This window comes from Phoenix dactylifera, chromosome 7 (genome assembly GCF_009389715.1).
Source record: "Phoenix dactylifera cultivar Barhee BC4 chromosome 7, palm_55x_up_171113_PBpolish2nd_filt_p, whole genome shotgun sequence".
Classification (NCBI taxonomy): domain Eukaryota; kingdom Viridiplantae; phylum Streptophyta; class Magnoliopsida; order Arecales; family Arecaceae; genus Phoenix; species Phoenix dactylifera.
Genome location: NC_052398.1, coordinates 13,430,538 through 13,446,271, shown reverse-complemented (window position 1 = coordinate 13,446,271; position 15,734 = coordinate 13,430,538). Strand labels below are relative to the sequence as shown.

Sequence of the window (15,734 nt, the reverse complement as noted above, 5' to 3'; positions counted from 1 at the left end):
CATCTGGTTGACATGAATGGAAAAGAATTAGAATTGAAATCGAAGTAGAATAGGAATAGAAATCGAGGAACCAAAAGCAGCAATCGCTTATCGTCATTTGGGTAAATGCAGAAATGCAATGGAAAGGAAGAGGCACATTCCATTCCTTTGTTTGTTTCAACAAGTTTTATATGACTACATGGTAAATATATATGTTAAACCTATTAGTAAGATTGTATCAACTTGCTTACAACTCAAAACTAATCCTTAACCCAACTCAATGATGCCCCTTGTTATTTAATAACAATAATAATAGTAATATATTACATATCAAATATCTTATATATAATATATAATATTCATATGTTCTATAATAAGCTAATACTATATGATATTATATATATATATATATATATATATATATATATATATATATATATATATATATATATATATATAAATTATATACGCATGATAATTATAGCTATTATGTACATCATATATAATAAAGGCAATATATTTATTTTGTAACATCCACATCACTAGTTGGAAATTGTATAAACTTTGTACCCTATTTTGCCAACAGTCTTCTTTTGTTTTGGTCCAATCAACAAACACGCTTGGGTTTGTTACTCAAAATTTACAAAATAGATCTTTTTTTAACCATAATACCTTGAAAGCGTCACTTTGCTTTTGTTAGAAGAGAGACGTTGCTAATTTTTGATTCAAAAAATATAAAAATTATTACACTGATAAACTATTCACCGAAATATCTCTTGGACAATTAGATTTTAGCGCTTTTGCAAGAAATCATGCGGTATACTTCCATTGAGCAAAAACTATTACAAATACTAAGATAATGAGTTGTCCAAAAGTATGAAATATAAAATTAACTACATATGGACCGATGTTCACCGGAAATTTACGAATGAAAAGTTGATTGTAAGCATTGCTAAATATGATAAAGTGATCAAAATAACCAATGAGTTATCCTTCAACCTATTCATAGGCCTATAAGTATTGTTATCAAATGAGTTAGCTGATAGGTAATTTTGAAATATGTTGCCATCTTTTTGTTAAAAAAGAATCATAATAATTATGTGCAGTAATATAATCGCCATAATTTCTTTTTAACAAAATAACTCGAGGGACCAAATAATCAATGGCATGAATGGGTAGGCTGCATGCTAAGGTGGGAGGCATCTATGCAATTAGACTTCTTATTGATAGCAGAGAGATTGAGAATGAATGTACTTTTTATTGATAGTCGTTTAAGCACGTTTTAACACCAGGAAGCAACACAAGTCTATTGAACTCTTTTCAAATATTAGCATTGTTAACTTATATTAGAGCACTCTCATTTAGAACAAATGCAAATTATGATGATTACCTCATCTAAATGTCACTTGATAAAAGGTTCTATACTAAAGATAAAGTTTGTTGGTAGTTGTATTAGAGATGCAGATCGATTGCAATCTTTTCACCTAGATTATCTTGACGAAAGTTGCATTGTTACATAGACTAAACGATCCATGTCGCAACTTTTATACAAAAGAATAATTGATCTTCTTTCACAACGACGATCATAGATCTCAAAGCATTTCGAACTTATCCATATAGTTCTTGAAGTAGCTATTACGCGATGAAATGGTAGATTCATGTGAATAAGATAAATCTGTCCTTTTCGAACGAAAGTCCATGTAAACCACTGCTCCAAAATTGTTATCCAATTATTATCATTTTTCAGCCATACTATGAAGGATCAAACATGCCATCAGGGCAGCAGCTCAGAGAGGCGGTGCCAAGAAACCCTAATTTCCGCGCTAGGCCGGCCGAGAACGGGACCGGCCACGTGTAAACAGGATATAGGGATGTACTCGACAAGACAAGCCCTCGCCCGACGTATCCTCGAAACCGAAAGCGCCTCCCTATAAAAGCCTCTCTCTTGCTTCTCTCATCTCAATCCAATTCGACCCCAGGGAGGAAGGCAAAGATCTAAGCCGGCAAAAGAGAGGCTTCGAGATATCGAGAAAAAAGGCGATCGCTCGCTTGCTCGCTCAATAGTGTTCTGCTTTCTAGGGTTTCTCTCCCCTTCCCACCCTCACAGCCGGTCTTGTCTCGAGATCCTCCGGGCCAAGACTTGATCGTTTTGGGGAAGGGCGGTGTTGGTGATTTTAATGGTGGATTAGCCTCCGGATTTGGGGTTTTTCTCCGGTTCAAGTTCCATTCTCGTGCTGCTTTCTGCTTCCAGAGGTATGGCTTCTTTGAAGCATCCATTTCTACTTTCCACTGTTGTCTAATAGTTTCTTGATCAAATGTCTTGATTTGAGATGAGTTTGGGATGCTAATCGAAGATATGGTGGTAATCTGGGGTTTGATTACAGGTTAAGAGGGGTAGGGGAGGTGGGAGATGGCGTCGCCGAAGAAGGAGGGTTTCTTGACGGATGAGCAGAGGGAGGTGCTGAAGATAGCGGCTCAGAATGCGGAGGTGCTGTCCTCGTCGCCGAGATCGCCGACTTCTTTATTGTTTTCGGAACACCACAACAAGGGCGGGGCTGGTGGGAAGGCTACTCCTGGCCTGAGGCATGTGAGACGGTCGCACTCGGGGAAACTAGTGCGCGTGAAGAAGGGTGGGTGACATTTTTTTTTCTTTCTTTTTTTAAAAAACAAAACTCGCGTTTATTTTAAAATTGTGGATCATACTATCATGAAGATTGCTTTTGATCTAGTATGTTTTGCGCTTTATAAGTTTTTAATTAAGATAAATTAGGGAACTTTAGAACTGATTGCATAAGTGGATCTGTCGTTAAGAACTAGAACTTCTGACTTATTTGGTTTTACTTTGCATACAACAACACCCTACAGCATTTGGCTTGGTTCTAGTTGTATTTAAATTTAATAATCAAATAATGTATTAGAAAAACACATTTGAGCTTGTGTTCCTTATTTTTTTTTAGTTATGGCGTAGCAGTCTGGAAAATCATATGGTAAAAAGATAATTATTAGGATGCAAAAATTTATTAAACATTCAGCAATTTTTTTTTTTTATTGCAATATACTTTAGTTGTGGATTTGTCTTTTTTTTATGTGAAAGAACACATACGAGATGCGATCGTAATGCCTGGATGTAATCTGAAGCATGTCAAATGATTAACTCTGCATAGTTTGTTGGGGAAGAAAATTGTTGATGTGACAATATAGCTTGGACAAACTCTTGTTCTGGGTATAAATTAAACTTATAGAAGGCTTTATGGCTATTCAAGTTGATATTTGGGATCTGGGATGGTGAGTGGAACAGCTATTGTACCTATGTTTTTAACACATCCAAGACCTTAGTTATTTTTGCATTCATGAGAATCTTATGCATAAAATAAACTCTAGTTTTAATTAGCTTATTTGAGGACTGTAGCCTTATCCTCAGGAAGAGCTTCGAACGATAGTGTTTCAAGGTTTGTGTGAGGGCTATAAGAGACAATGCCATGGACCAACTTATATGAGGCATGTCACTTATATGTTGTTGCTCATCTATGGAAAAAGATACAGATCTTAGGCTTAATTATTCCAACAATCAATGTAAAGAAGACATGTTCCTTCTATTCCTTTGTATGATGTTAATGGTAATGGGCTCAAGTATGGAACATCATTATCTGGCTTTCTTTAGGTCCTACAAACTTACTATCATGGTGACAAGAAACCAACACGAGCATTTTCTTTGGATTTATGTGCTTTGACATGTGTTCTAAGTCAGGAATTACTAGAATTTTTTTCCAGTTTGAACTTCTTGAAAAGATTTACTAGGTCTTTGTTAAGTTTTTTTCAGCTTAAGAATTCTTGTATAAGGTTCATCCCATCTTATGTTTCAAAATGAGCCAACCTATGGTACCAGTTGGTATGGGTGTGTACAGTTTGGCACATTACCGCTCACTGACCCGTATTACCCATAGTGATAAGGTTTCTGCTGGTACCCTATATTGGTATAATACCATGGTACATATCATACTATGGAGTGACTGTTATGTGCTTGTCTTGATATTTCAAACCTTGAATTAAAAGACCATGATGGCTCATATGAGAGAGAGACTATGTGAGGCCAGCTATATGAACCACATAAAAAGGCCCATGTGACATGCAAAACTTTGCATCTTATATGTCTTCTCTGTAATGCATATTCATTTGATTTTGACTGTTTTTATGGCTAATACAAAGCATTCAAGAAGCGCAATGAGACTTGTCTGAGAGCTCCATACTAAGTGAGTATATGAACCATTTAAAGTACCTAATTTTCTGGTACATACCTTGCACCTTTTTATATGCTTTTGTGGAAGACATACACATACCATGCTGATGGTTAAATGCAAGCAGTGGAATGGAGTGATGAATATTCTACTTGTTCTTTTGGCATGCTTGGGAGATGACCAAATTCCCAGCTTCTATATTAAAGGCTATGTTGTCTTTCACATATATATTGAAGCGTGTTGGATTGATACGAGGTTCAACACTATAATTGCTTAAAATTTGGAATCTTAGGAATAAGAAATGCTTACAAATTTGGTGCAGTATGAGATTCATATACAATGCTAAATCCCTTATCTTTTATTTATACATGATTTTTCTCATTTTCTAAATATTTCTATTTTATCAAGGAAAACTCATAAAGCTTATGAATTTTCTGTTTGAGGCAAGTGCCTCACCATACTGACAGCCTGTACACTTTACTTTTTGTTTCCACCATCTGATGTTAATTTTGACCTTAGGCAGAGGAGCCTTTTTTTTTGTTTTCAAATGCAATGATCACATGATCTTGCTGGGTCATAGTTTCAGCCTGATTTATACTTTTTGTTTGATGGCATCTTGACATATTAGTTTTTGTCTATGTTCAACCATGTACCGGCCTTTTGAATCTCTCACTAGAGAGCTTGTCAAGTAGATCTGGATGTGCATGTATATGCAGGCACTTGGACATTTGGACGCTCCTTAGCACTTGAAGCCAATTTGGAGGCAATACCATGATAATACATTCCATCAGGGAAAAAGGGGAAAACTTTTCCCATCCTAGTGCTCAGCACTTGTAGTAAAGTAAACAACTTATCTTAACAGTTAGGCTAAAAAAGAATAATCCCTTGCATTTTATATAGAATTGTAAATACCTCCCTGCATTTTGTATAGAATTACAAATATCCCCCTGCATGTCTACTCCCTGTAATGTCAATCCATCATTTTTCATATTGATGCAATGTGGCCCACCTTCCTTCCAGTTGGGATCAGGGCTCGTTGGAGGTGCCTATGTGGTATGTTTGAAGTGGACTTGTTCCCTTTTCCAAGAAGAAGGAGCCTGACATGGACTCAGTTGAGTCCAAGTGCCAGACCCTAGTAACTCTTCCATCACTCTCACCACCGATTGCTGCCATGAACTGCCTCCTCTGTCGAGCCTATCTCTACACCCGCCACCTCCACCTCCTCCGCCATGAACCTAAATCCAAGAGACGCAAAAGTCAAAATCTTGAAAGAGTTTCAACTCCAAAACCTCGGATTGCAAAAGCATCAGAAGGCAACTCACCAACTTCTTAGGTTTCTTACTACAAAATAATGAACAGAAAACCATAGATCTAAGCAATATCAACTCAAATCTTGGACCAAATCACCAAAACAAATATAACCAAGAACTATATGTCTAGACAAATCAACACGATTCAAAAGTATCAAAGAAAGAGAGCATCAAAAAAGCAGAACCATGGAAAAAAGGCCTCACCATCGCCTTTCCAATGGGATAAACCCCTCCTTCAACTGCATCTCATTTGGGGCGATAGGATCAAGCTGTTGGTAGCAAAGACCTTGCCATGATCTGCCACATTATATGCCTTCATGTTGGATTCCGGCATCGAGGAGGAAGACAAGGAGCCGAAGTTCAGGTTTGGATCGAGGAGGCGGTAGCCGAAGCACTTTGGGGAGCGAGGAAAGCTATCATTACCGGAGGCATGGTAGATGGGGAGATCGTCATCTCTGCCGCTTCAAGCCCCACCTGTGTGGAAGGCGATGGCGAGGGAATTGTTGGCTGGGTCCTTGGAGTCCTCATCGATAGTGAAGGAGCAGGCGTCGAAGCACTACAATGAGAGGCGGGAGTCATAACCGAGGTAGCCATCATTGTCGAGGGGCAAGTGGATCCCCTTACTACCTCCTCATCGTCATTGCTGAAGGTGTCGAAAGAGGAAGCTATATCTCTCGCTTACTCTCTCTAAGGTTGGTGGAAGTGGTGAAAGGAAGAGAGGTGGTATGGTGATATTTTTGTATAATGTGGGTCCACATGGGATTCTGTTTTCTCATAGAGAAAAAAGAGTCCACCTCGGACAATTACTTTACATTACCTGCTATGTAGGTACCTCTGGCGAGCCCTAACCTGAATTGGAAGGAGGGTGGGCTACATTGCAATAATATGAAAAATGCAAAGTGGACATTACAACAATTAGACATGCAAGGGGTATTTGCAATTCCATACAAAGTGCAGAGGGTTATTTTTTTTGCCTATTAGTTATGCATAATGCAAGTATGCATGGAAATTAGAAATATATATTATAAAGCACTGGTTGCTACTATGTTGCATGTTTTTTTGGTTGCAATTCACAAACCCAACTAATTACCATCATTATGAGTACCCTGACTAATTACCATCATTATGAGCACCATTAGATGTGATCACTAGTTAAAATCTTAGTAAGCTCAGGACCTAGAATAACTCCTATTATGCAAAGATACACACATTCATGTAAATGAAAAAAAAATCTTATGAAGCACTGGCATGTTATTGTGTTGGGCGTTTTTGGTTGCAATTCATAAATTCTACTAATTACCATCATTATTACCATTAGATTTGATCACTAGATAAAATCTGAGTAAGTTCAGGACCTAGAGTCAACTCATTTACTGCCACATTCTCTCTCTCTCTCTCTCTCTCTCTCTCTCTCTCTCTCTCTCGTTTGGGGGAACAAGTTGTTCTTTCCCCTAACTGCCGGTATCCTTACTTAAAGAGCTTCTGCGACTTTAAAGTTATCTTGATTTGCTAGAGGACAGTTTTGTTATGTTGTTAAAAATTCAGGGAAAGTTATTTTCTTCTCCATCATTTCAGTACATTTAGGATTGTGAGGTCTTGTTTGTTTAGATTGTTGAATTTTTCTTGAATGTTCCTTCTTGCTTACTCTTTGACTGATTGGAATGGAATACAGCTGGGTTATTTCGGATAAAGAAGTGAGCAATTTCCTGCTTGGGGTTCTTCAGGGATTTAGGGAAAGGCAGTTGGCAACAAATTCAATCTGGTTAAGGTCATGATTATTGATATCTAGAGGAGGAATGAAAATTTAATAGGTTTCTTGCAAGCAACTTTTGACAACTATATCGAGTGTACCAATTATGCTCTTAGGTGTTAAATGGCTCCCTTTTGGCATTGCTGGGTTAGTGAGATCATAACAGTGCATTTTTCTCGAGGTAAAGCTGAGTGAGCACCTTCTGTCAGAATGTTGAGAAGTGCATGCATAATATTTGTAATATTATTTGGTTGAAGGTTATTAGCAGATCATATATGTTGATGAAATCTCAGATTTAATGGTAAGATAGGATTGGATCAGCTCCTTGCTTCTATCGTTTCAAGTATTCATATATTTTCTAGTGGCTGGGGTGTTGATAAAAGCAGAAAGGCGTCATGCATTGGGGGCAACATGCATTGTCTAGATGTAACATCTGTCTCTTTTTCCTACTCTTTGTTCTGTCTTCTCATATTTTTCTTTTCTCACATCTATGCTTTCTCTCTCTCTCTCTCTCTCTCTCTCTCTGTGTTCTAATTATAAGATCTATGACTAGCTTCTTGTATGATGCCTTTGCCTTGTTATGCATCTCTTGCTGATACATGCAAAAGGAGGCTTTTGATATGCTGTGTTTTGAAATGATGTACATGCTGCAAATTTTTGTAGGTTTTTGATGACCTTGTTTATGATGCTCTGAAAATCTTGTGGAAGACTGTCCTATAATGCCTTGGTCTATCCTATGAAGCATTGCCATCATCCATTCTTTAGCTTCCCAAGGTGGGTGTTTAATCTATCTAGGTGTAGACCCTCGTGCCTGATCCCAGTCAAAGGGCTACCATCAAAATTGCAAGAGTATATATTACCATGACAAAATTGGATGGAGAGTACCATTTTCTAAGTATAATCTGTGAAGGTATTCTTTAATGCCAAGGTTTAGCTGAAACACCTAATAGAAGTTCCTTTAAAACATCTGCTAACAGTTTAACTAGTTGTCACATGGAGGCTATATGATTACAGCATGCTTATTCAATGTTGTGGTATCTCAAGTTATACCAATCTTATGTTGTTGCACACTGTTGTGAATACTAGGGATTCCTGTGGAGCGTATTCCCTGGGTAAAATTGTTCCTCATGTCTAGTTGTAGAACACTTTGTAATCTAAGAAAAACCTGGGTGCTTTAGCAGGTTTAGGGGCATGTTAGATGCTAGATATGTATTAGCTACTCAAATGAGTTGGACTAAGGAAGCGACAATACAATCATCAATTTCCTGTGGGTCCTTTGGGTGTAATCCCCTATGTTCTTCTAGAACTCAGTTTGATAATTAAAGTTTATGAACTTGAGTTTCTAGTATCTACTGGAGGCCCCATATCTAACATTATTCTTCTCCATCAAGAACTAACATATCATCTGGTTCTTTATTATCTCTATTGCTAATAAATACAAGAGGGCTGAAGGATGTGGAGAGATAACAAGTTTGTTCACAGTTTTGGGGAGTCGATGGGCAAGGACACAAAAATGGAATAGGCAATCATATCTGTCCCAACAAATTACATGGCCGGTCCACATTATCTTATTGAAATAAACATCATAGACCAAAATGAGTAATGATGTTAGTTGTGCATCTGAAGAAAGGGGAAGTGGGCCAAGCTAAGTCAACTAATGCCCAAGATTGTTCGAACTTGGCTCTGGTAATCATGTGCCAACCTAATATATTTAAAAACAGTTTGTTCTAGGGATTCGTGAAAACCTGAGGTTTGTAGAGAATTTTGTGTGATTTAATATGCTGTTCAGATTGTCATAGCTGAGATTTTTATACTTCATTCATTAAATTGATCTTGACATCATTTAAACAAATCTAAGTAGTGCATTTTGTTATTAAATTATGTGTTTGTGTCTTTGGGAGGTTGGAGGTGGGGAGTGTTAGTAGTAGAATTGGAGCCTTTATTTTATCAGCATGTGCAGAATCAGCGATTGAACTTCTGAAATGGAAATCCACACATTAAACTTGACATACAATATTTGTAATGCCTGCAGTCCAATCTTATATTGGTTTAGAGAATTCCTGCTTATGCATCAAAAGGTTACGAAGTGAACAATTAGTGACACTATACAATGTTTTGATTGAAGGTCATGTTTAATGGTGTGGATTTTCGATTTAGATTATCCATCATGTTAAAAACTTATAATGCACGTGCAAATATCTGTGGCTGCTGCAGATTTCAAGATGAAGGATAAGTCTCAAAAATATTTAAGCATAGATTAAGTACTAATATGACTTCTTCATGAAATTGTTTAAGATTTATTTGCTATATTGCGTTCTTAATCTTGAACAGCTTTTATTATGCATAGGTTCATAGAAATCCCAACTTGGCTCCTTACCAAATCCAACAACATGGAATCCCTTATTTATAAATAAGAGAGAAATCTAATTAGGGTTGATATGGGAATTGATAAGTTGGGAAATATAGCTGCTTTTATGTATCGTTAGGATTTATGTTGCAACAAAAGAATTGATGCCTCAGTTGCAGCATTAGTATTATAGGTCATCTCTCTCTCTCTCACACACACACACACACGGACACTCATGCACACACACACAAACACGTTCACTTGCTCGCTGACTCAATCTTCGCATGTTCACACATGTACATATCTGGTATCAATTTGTGTGATTCCTGTCTATTAATTAATGATATTGATTGTTTGCATTGGGCACCTAGGGTCAATTGGTCAAAATTTTTTAGGTACTAAATAAATTCACATAATTTGTCCTTTAAAATTTCCAGCAATCTACCAGTTCCGGTAATTGCATTTGCACTTCTTCTTTTGCCACCATACGAGTGGTTCAGATTTATTTTGGTAAACATGAATGGGATATTGAAATAGCTAATATTAGGAATTTGGGGTTTTGCAGTAAATTTAGGTAGTATACTTCCTTAAATGCTTTAAACTTTCTATCAGTATTGGCATATAATATATGAAATTGAGGTCACTATTCTTAACAAATGCCCCAAAGCATCTGTTCACTTTTCATAAGGCATGTGTATTTTGAGCTTAATCAAGCCAAACACGAGCAAGCTAGGCAGTTCTCAAGCTCAGCTCATTTATTGAGAAAACTTATGGAGTCAAAGATCAAGCCAAACATGATATTCTCAAAAACAGCTTCTTCAGCAAATTGACCCAGTCACCAACAAGTTAATATATTTGGTTGTGGTTCTGCTCTTCTCAATAATCAGCAACTTACCGTAAAATGGTACTTGATGAGTTTATAGTTTTGCAGAACATGTTTTAGTTACCTATGAAAAGTTTATAGATCTTCATGCTAAAACCATCCAGTCCAAGTGATTTATTTGAGGACACTCAAGCCATCCTGTTCTCTCTCCTTTTTTTTTTAAGACCACCTACTCAGTTGCTTATTCAGATCCTCTGCCACAAATTTTCTCACACTAAAATGCCTTTTTCACATGCCCTTTAGATTCTCATATTTTCTCTTGTCAATGAACATTATAACTAGATTGATGAATAATTTCACTTATTTTGAGGGCAGGTTCTTGTCTTTTTTTTTTCTTTTTTCTTTTGCTATTCTAATTGCTTCAATTTGGCACTGGATAACTTGTATTGTGAGGATGATTCAGTTGTAGGATCTGGTCTCAGGAATCATGTATGGCCTGCTTCACTCGGATAGAGAAAACTAGAATCATCTAGGAAAACAGAATCATGTCGATATATCCAATGGTTTTCTTGGAAAATATTCAATATTATTAATTAAAAAATGATCACAATATGAAGGAATAATTTATCTGGAAATGCCATTCACTGGTATTTTTTGCATCTGAAAAGAAATTCAGTGCTTTTGAGTAGTACATGTTACCTTTTAGCAAATCCTTTGAATTATGTGCTTCTCCATGGTTATGGACATATTTTTCTGGGAGGAATTGTTAGGATCAGTTTATTCTAGAGCCTCTAAATTGTCGTTTCCATGGTGTTGAATGAATGTGCATTCATTTGTGTGTTTGCATGGACTGCATCCAGGCACTCACCTGTTGTTTTGAATGAAGCTTGACCTTAGAACTGAGACTTATGCTCTAGGACTTACTAATTCTGTGTGTGAACCAACACTATCATCACTATGCACTGGCCGTATTAGGAGATGCTTATTGATGGCTGTGGCATGTAAGAAATGATTGAGACTGGCTCCATTGGCAGCCTAACCAAGATGGTCTATTTTCAATGAAAGATTTGGGAATTTTTGACTGTTAATCCCCAAGAATGTTGCAAATTCAGCTATGCATTACATTGTGATTATTCAATTTAGTCACTAACCATTATCCTGTTTCCACCATATTGCTACAATGTCTTTTCTTTTCTGTTTGTTTCCAGATTGACAGCAGAGTTTGTAATATTATCTATCATAGATGGCCTTAGAAGCTTTCTATTTTTATATACCAGCAACGCTGCATCAGCTTCTGCCTACTTTTCTAACATGCTTTCGCTAATTTTGTGGTTGCAGATGGTGCTGGTGGTAAAGGCACATGGGGCAAACTGCTCGATACTGATTCTAATTCATGCCTTGATCGTAATGATCCAAATTATGACCAGTGGTGAGGTATGGTCCCCCCCCCCCCTTCTCTTTTTCTCCTCTCTGTGTGTGTGTGTGTGTGTGTGTTTGCATGTGGGGTTGTGTGCATGCTTGGGTTACTCCTTTTTTCAGTAACCCTTTCTCTTGCTCTAGAAAAATTTAATGTAGTGACATATTCTCATACATTCACTTGTGGATCAGTCATATATGAATTATGCGTTTAATTATTGTAATTATTTGTGATGCTAGGAGCCATATGAGTTAGTTGGTGCCACAGTGTCAACCCCTTTCGATGACTACAAGAGGTCTGTACTGACAATCATTTGAAGAGTATTTCACCACTGGTGATGTGGAGTTGGCTTCCTCCGATCTTAAAGATCTTGGTTTTGATGAGTACCATTACTACTTTGTTAAGAAACTTGTCTCCATGGCAATGGACCGGCATGACAAAGAAAAAGAAATGGCATCAGTTCTGTTGTCTGCTCTATATGTTGATGTCATCAGTTCAGCTCAAATCAGCCAAGGGTTTGTCATGCTTCTCGAGTCTGTTGACGATCTGGCACTCGACATACTTGATGCTGTCGATGTACTTGCCTTGTTCATTGCCCGTGCAGTTGTTGATGATATCCTACCTCCTGCCTTCCTCACTAGGGTGAAGAGAAACACTTGCTGAGTCTTCCAAAGGATTTCAAGTTATCCAGACTGCTGAAAAGAGCTATCTTTCAGCACCCCACCATGCAGAGTTGGTTGAGCGACGTTGGGGTGGTAGTACTCACTTCACTGTTGAAGAGGTGAAAAGGAAGATCGCAGATTTGTTGAGGGAATATATTGAGAGTGGAGATACAGCAGAGGCCTGTAGGTGCATAAGGGAGTTGGGGGTTTCATTCTTCCACCATGAGGTTGTAAAACGAGCTTTGATACTTGCTATGGAGATCCCCACATCGGAGCCTCTTATCCTAAAGCTTTTAAAAGAAGCAGCAGAAGAATGTTTAATTAGTTCTAGTCAGACGACCAAGGGTTTCTCACGGCTTGCCGAGAGTCTCGATGACCTTTCTCTTGATATTCCCTCTGCAAAATCCCTGTTCCAGTTGCTAGTACCGAGAGCAATTTCTGAAGGATGGCTCGACCCTTCCTTCCTGAAGTTGGCTAGTGCAGATGTTGAAGGCAGAGATGAAGAAAACAAGAAGTTAAGAAAGTATAAGGAAGAAGTGGTGACAATAATACATGAATACTTTCTCTCAGATGACATACCTGAACTCATTCGAAGCCTTGAAGACCTTGCCACCCCAGAGGTATAATCCTGTCTTCATCAAGAAACTGATCACACTTGCCATGGATCGAAAGAACAGGGAAAAGGAAATGGCATCTGTCCTGCTCTCTGCACTAAGTATGGAAATCTTTTCGAGGGATGATATTGTTAATGGATTTATTATGCTACTTGAGTCTGCAGAGGATACTGCATTGGACATTTTAGATGCCTCCAATGAGCTAGCTCTGTTTCTAGCTAGGGCTGTAATTGATGATGTGCTGGCCCCGTTAAACCTGGAGGAGATCAGCAGCAAGATCCCACCTAATTGTAGTGGAAGCGAGACTGTTCGCATGGCGCGCTCGCTTGTTTCTGCTCGCCATGCAGGTGAGAGGCTTCTGAGATGCTGGGGTGGGGGCTCGGGGTTGGGCAGTGGAAGATGCAAAGGACAAGATAACAAAGCTTTTGGAGGAGTTTGAGACTGGTGGTGATGTAGGGGAAGCATGCCAATGCATCCGTGACCTGGGGATGCCTTTTTTCAACCATGAAGTCGTAAAGAAAGCATTAGTTATGGCAATGGAAAAGAAGAATGATAGGATTTTGGATCTGCTGCAAGAGAGTTTCAGTGAAGGGTTGATCACCATCAACCAAATGACAAAAGGGTTTTGCAGGGTGAGGGGATGGGCTTGATGACTTGGCTCTTGACATTCCCAATGCCGAGGAAAAGTTTCAATCATATATAGAGCATGGCAGGAAGCACAGCTGGCTCCTGCCATCCTTTTAAGCAGCTGTTCCATCTCCTGATGCCACGGCCACCTGAAGCACCAGTTTGATTCTCCTGTCAATTCATGCACTCCTTCCTCACAGGACTTCTGCTGCTAGTGTTGCTGCATGTGCTCTGTCAGCCAAACATGGGAGGCCTCACCCTATTTTTTTATGGTTTTGCACTGAGCATTTGACATCTATCCGCAGAGTATGAGGTAGCTGGTAGGGGTTGGTTTTGCTTCTGGGAATCACTTATTCTGCGTAGTTTATGCAATGAGGAAACATTAGACAAATGTTTTAAGGATGTATTGATATTGCCATGAAAAAAGTCTGGACCTGTATAAATTTGCCCTAAACCGATCATTCAGGATATATCCTTGCTGCTATTTTCTTTCAACCGTGTGGCATTATTATCATCTGAGCATCAGTCGCTATGAAGTACAGAAGCCCTGTGCTATCATGCATAAGATGGAGGGTTGGGTTGTGTTGATACTCGAGCAAAGCTGGATTCTAGGTTTTGCTGCAGATGGGATTGGTAATAATATGCAGCATATTCACTTTAAAAATTTATTGAATTTCTTGGCTCTGACATGATATATCTATTATGCTCTACTGTTATGTGGGAGTTAAAATTGAAATCTTGCAAGCAGCCTGTAGACCTAGCTGCGAACTTTAGGTTTTGCTGCAGATGGGATTGGTAATAATATGCAGCATATTCACTTCAAAAATTTATTGAATTTCTTGGCTCTGACATGATATTTCTATTGTGCTCTACTGTTATGTGGGAGTTAAAATTGAAATCTTGCAAGCAGCCTGTAGACCTAGCTGCGAACTTTAATCCGCTCGTCGGAAACTTTTTTAGATGATGCAATTGATGCATGCTAAATTTATATCTAATAGATGACTAGGCATGAATCTGAGCTTTTCCCCTCCATTTTTTTAAAACCCTGCCGTCATGATTCTTTTTTTTTTTTTTTTTTGACGGTTGATCGGGTTGTAGTCACAAAATAGTCTTCGGCTTTTGACATGTTAGTTTTTCCCAAAACAATATCAGAACAGCCCTGCTTTTCTTATCAAAACACATGGAGAACTAGATTTTTGGTTAGCTTGACAAAGTAGTATCTATTATTTAGCTAACGATTTCAGTAGATCACCTTCTACTTGATGGTTATATGATACAGTTTTGAAAAGGAACTTTTAAAGGAGTAGGTTTAAGTGGATCTGAACTTAGTCTCAGGTAAAGCTATCAAGAATCTTTACTACCAAGGTGAGAGGGCATTTACAAATAATAAATAAACAAACAAGCAAACAAATAAACAAATAAATAAATAAAATGAACTCCTTGAATTTTATTATGATATGGAATGTCATGTAAAACTAATAGATTTAATTACTTATTCCGGAGTCCTTAATTTGCTGATTGATAGACTACTACAAACATATATTTTTGTATAGTAAAGGTGATCCAATGTATACCAAAAAAAATTAAAAGAGGGCGATCTAATAAAAGTGCAGTGTACACTATCAACATTTACCAGAATAGATAAAAGAAAGTGTGAAAAGAAGAATGTTGTGAAATCCTCATTTGTAGTCAATTACCCTCCGCGAAGGTGCAAGTTGCTTTAAAGATAGTCTCGAATTTCCAGGTACAAAAGATATAACCATTAAGATGAGTCCTAGTTCATGAAGATAGGATCAGGTATGATGTAGAAGAAGATTATAAGCTAGGCATCTTGTGGTTGAACGTTTATAGTTGTTTTTAGTTCACGTAGGTAGATGTTTATAAGCTAGGTATGATGTGGAAGAAGGTTATGAGCTCCCACATGCATCAGCCATCTATAATAGATCCTGGATTATGAATTCAACACATAT

General features: G+C 37.9%; 1 protein-coding gene across 1 annotated transcript; it reads left to right on the top strand.

Annotated features, from left to right (window-relative positions):
* The first annotated feature begins 1,734 nt into the window (after positions 1-1,734).
* On the top strand, positions 1,735-14,278 carry LOC103712454 (MA3 DOMAIN-CONTAINING TRANSLATION REGULATORY FACTOR 1-like). The gene is given in 9 exon segments (XM_008798982.4): positions 1,735-2,232; positions 2,364-2,609; positions 11,783-11,878; positions 12,101-12,175; positions 12,177-12,512; positions 12,514-13,146; positions 13,148-13,519; positions 13,521-13,775; positions 13,777-14,278. Coding segments are annotated over 7 exon segments (1,872 nt in total). The 5' UTR covers positions 1,735-2,232; positions 2,364-2,609; the 3' UTR covers positions 13,882-14,278.
* The last annotated feature ends 1,456 nt before the right edge of the window (positions 14,279-15,734 follow it).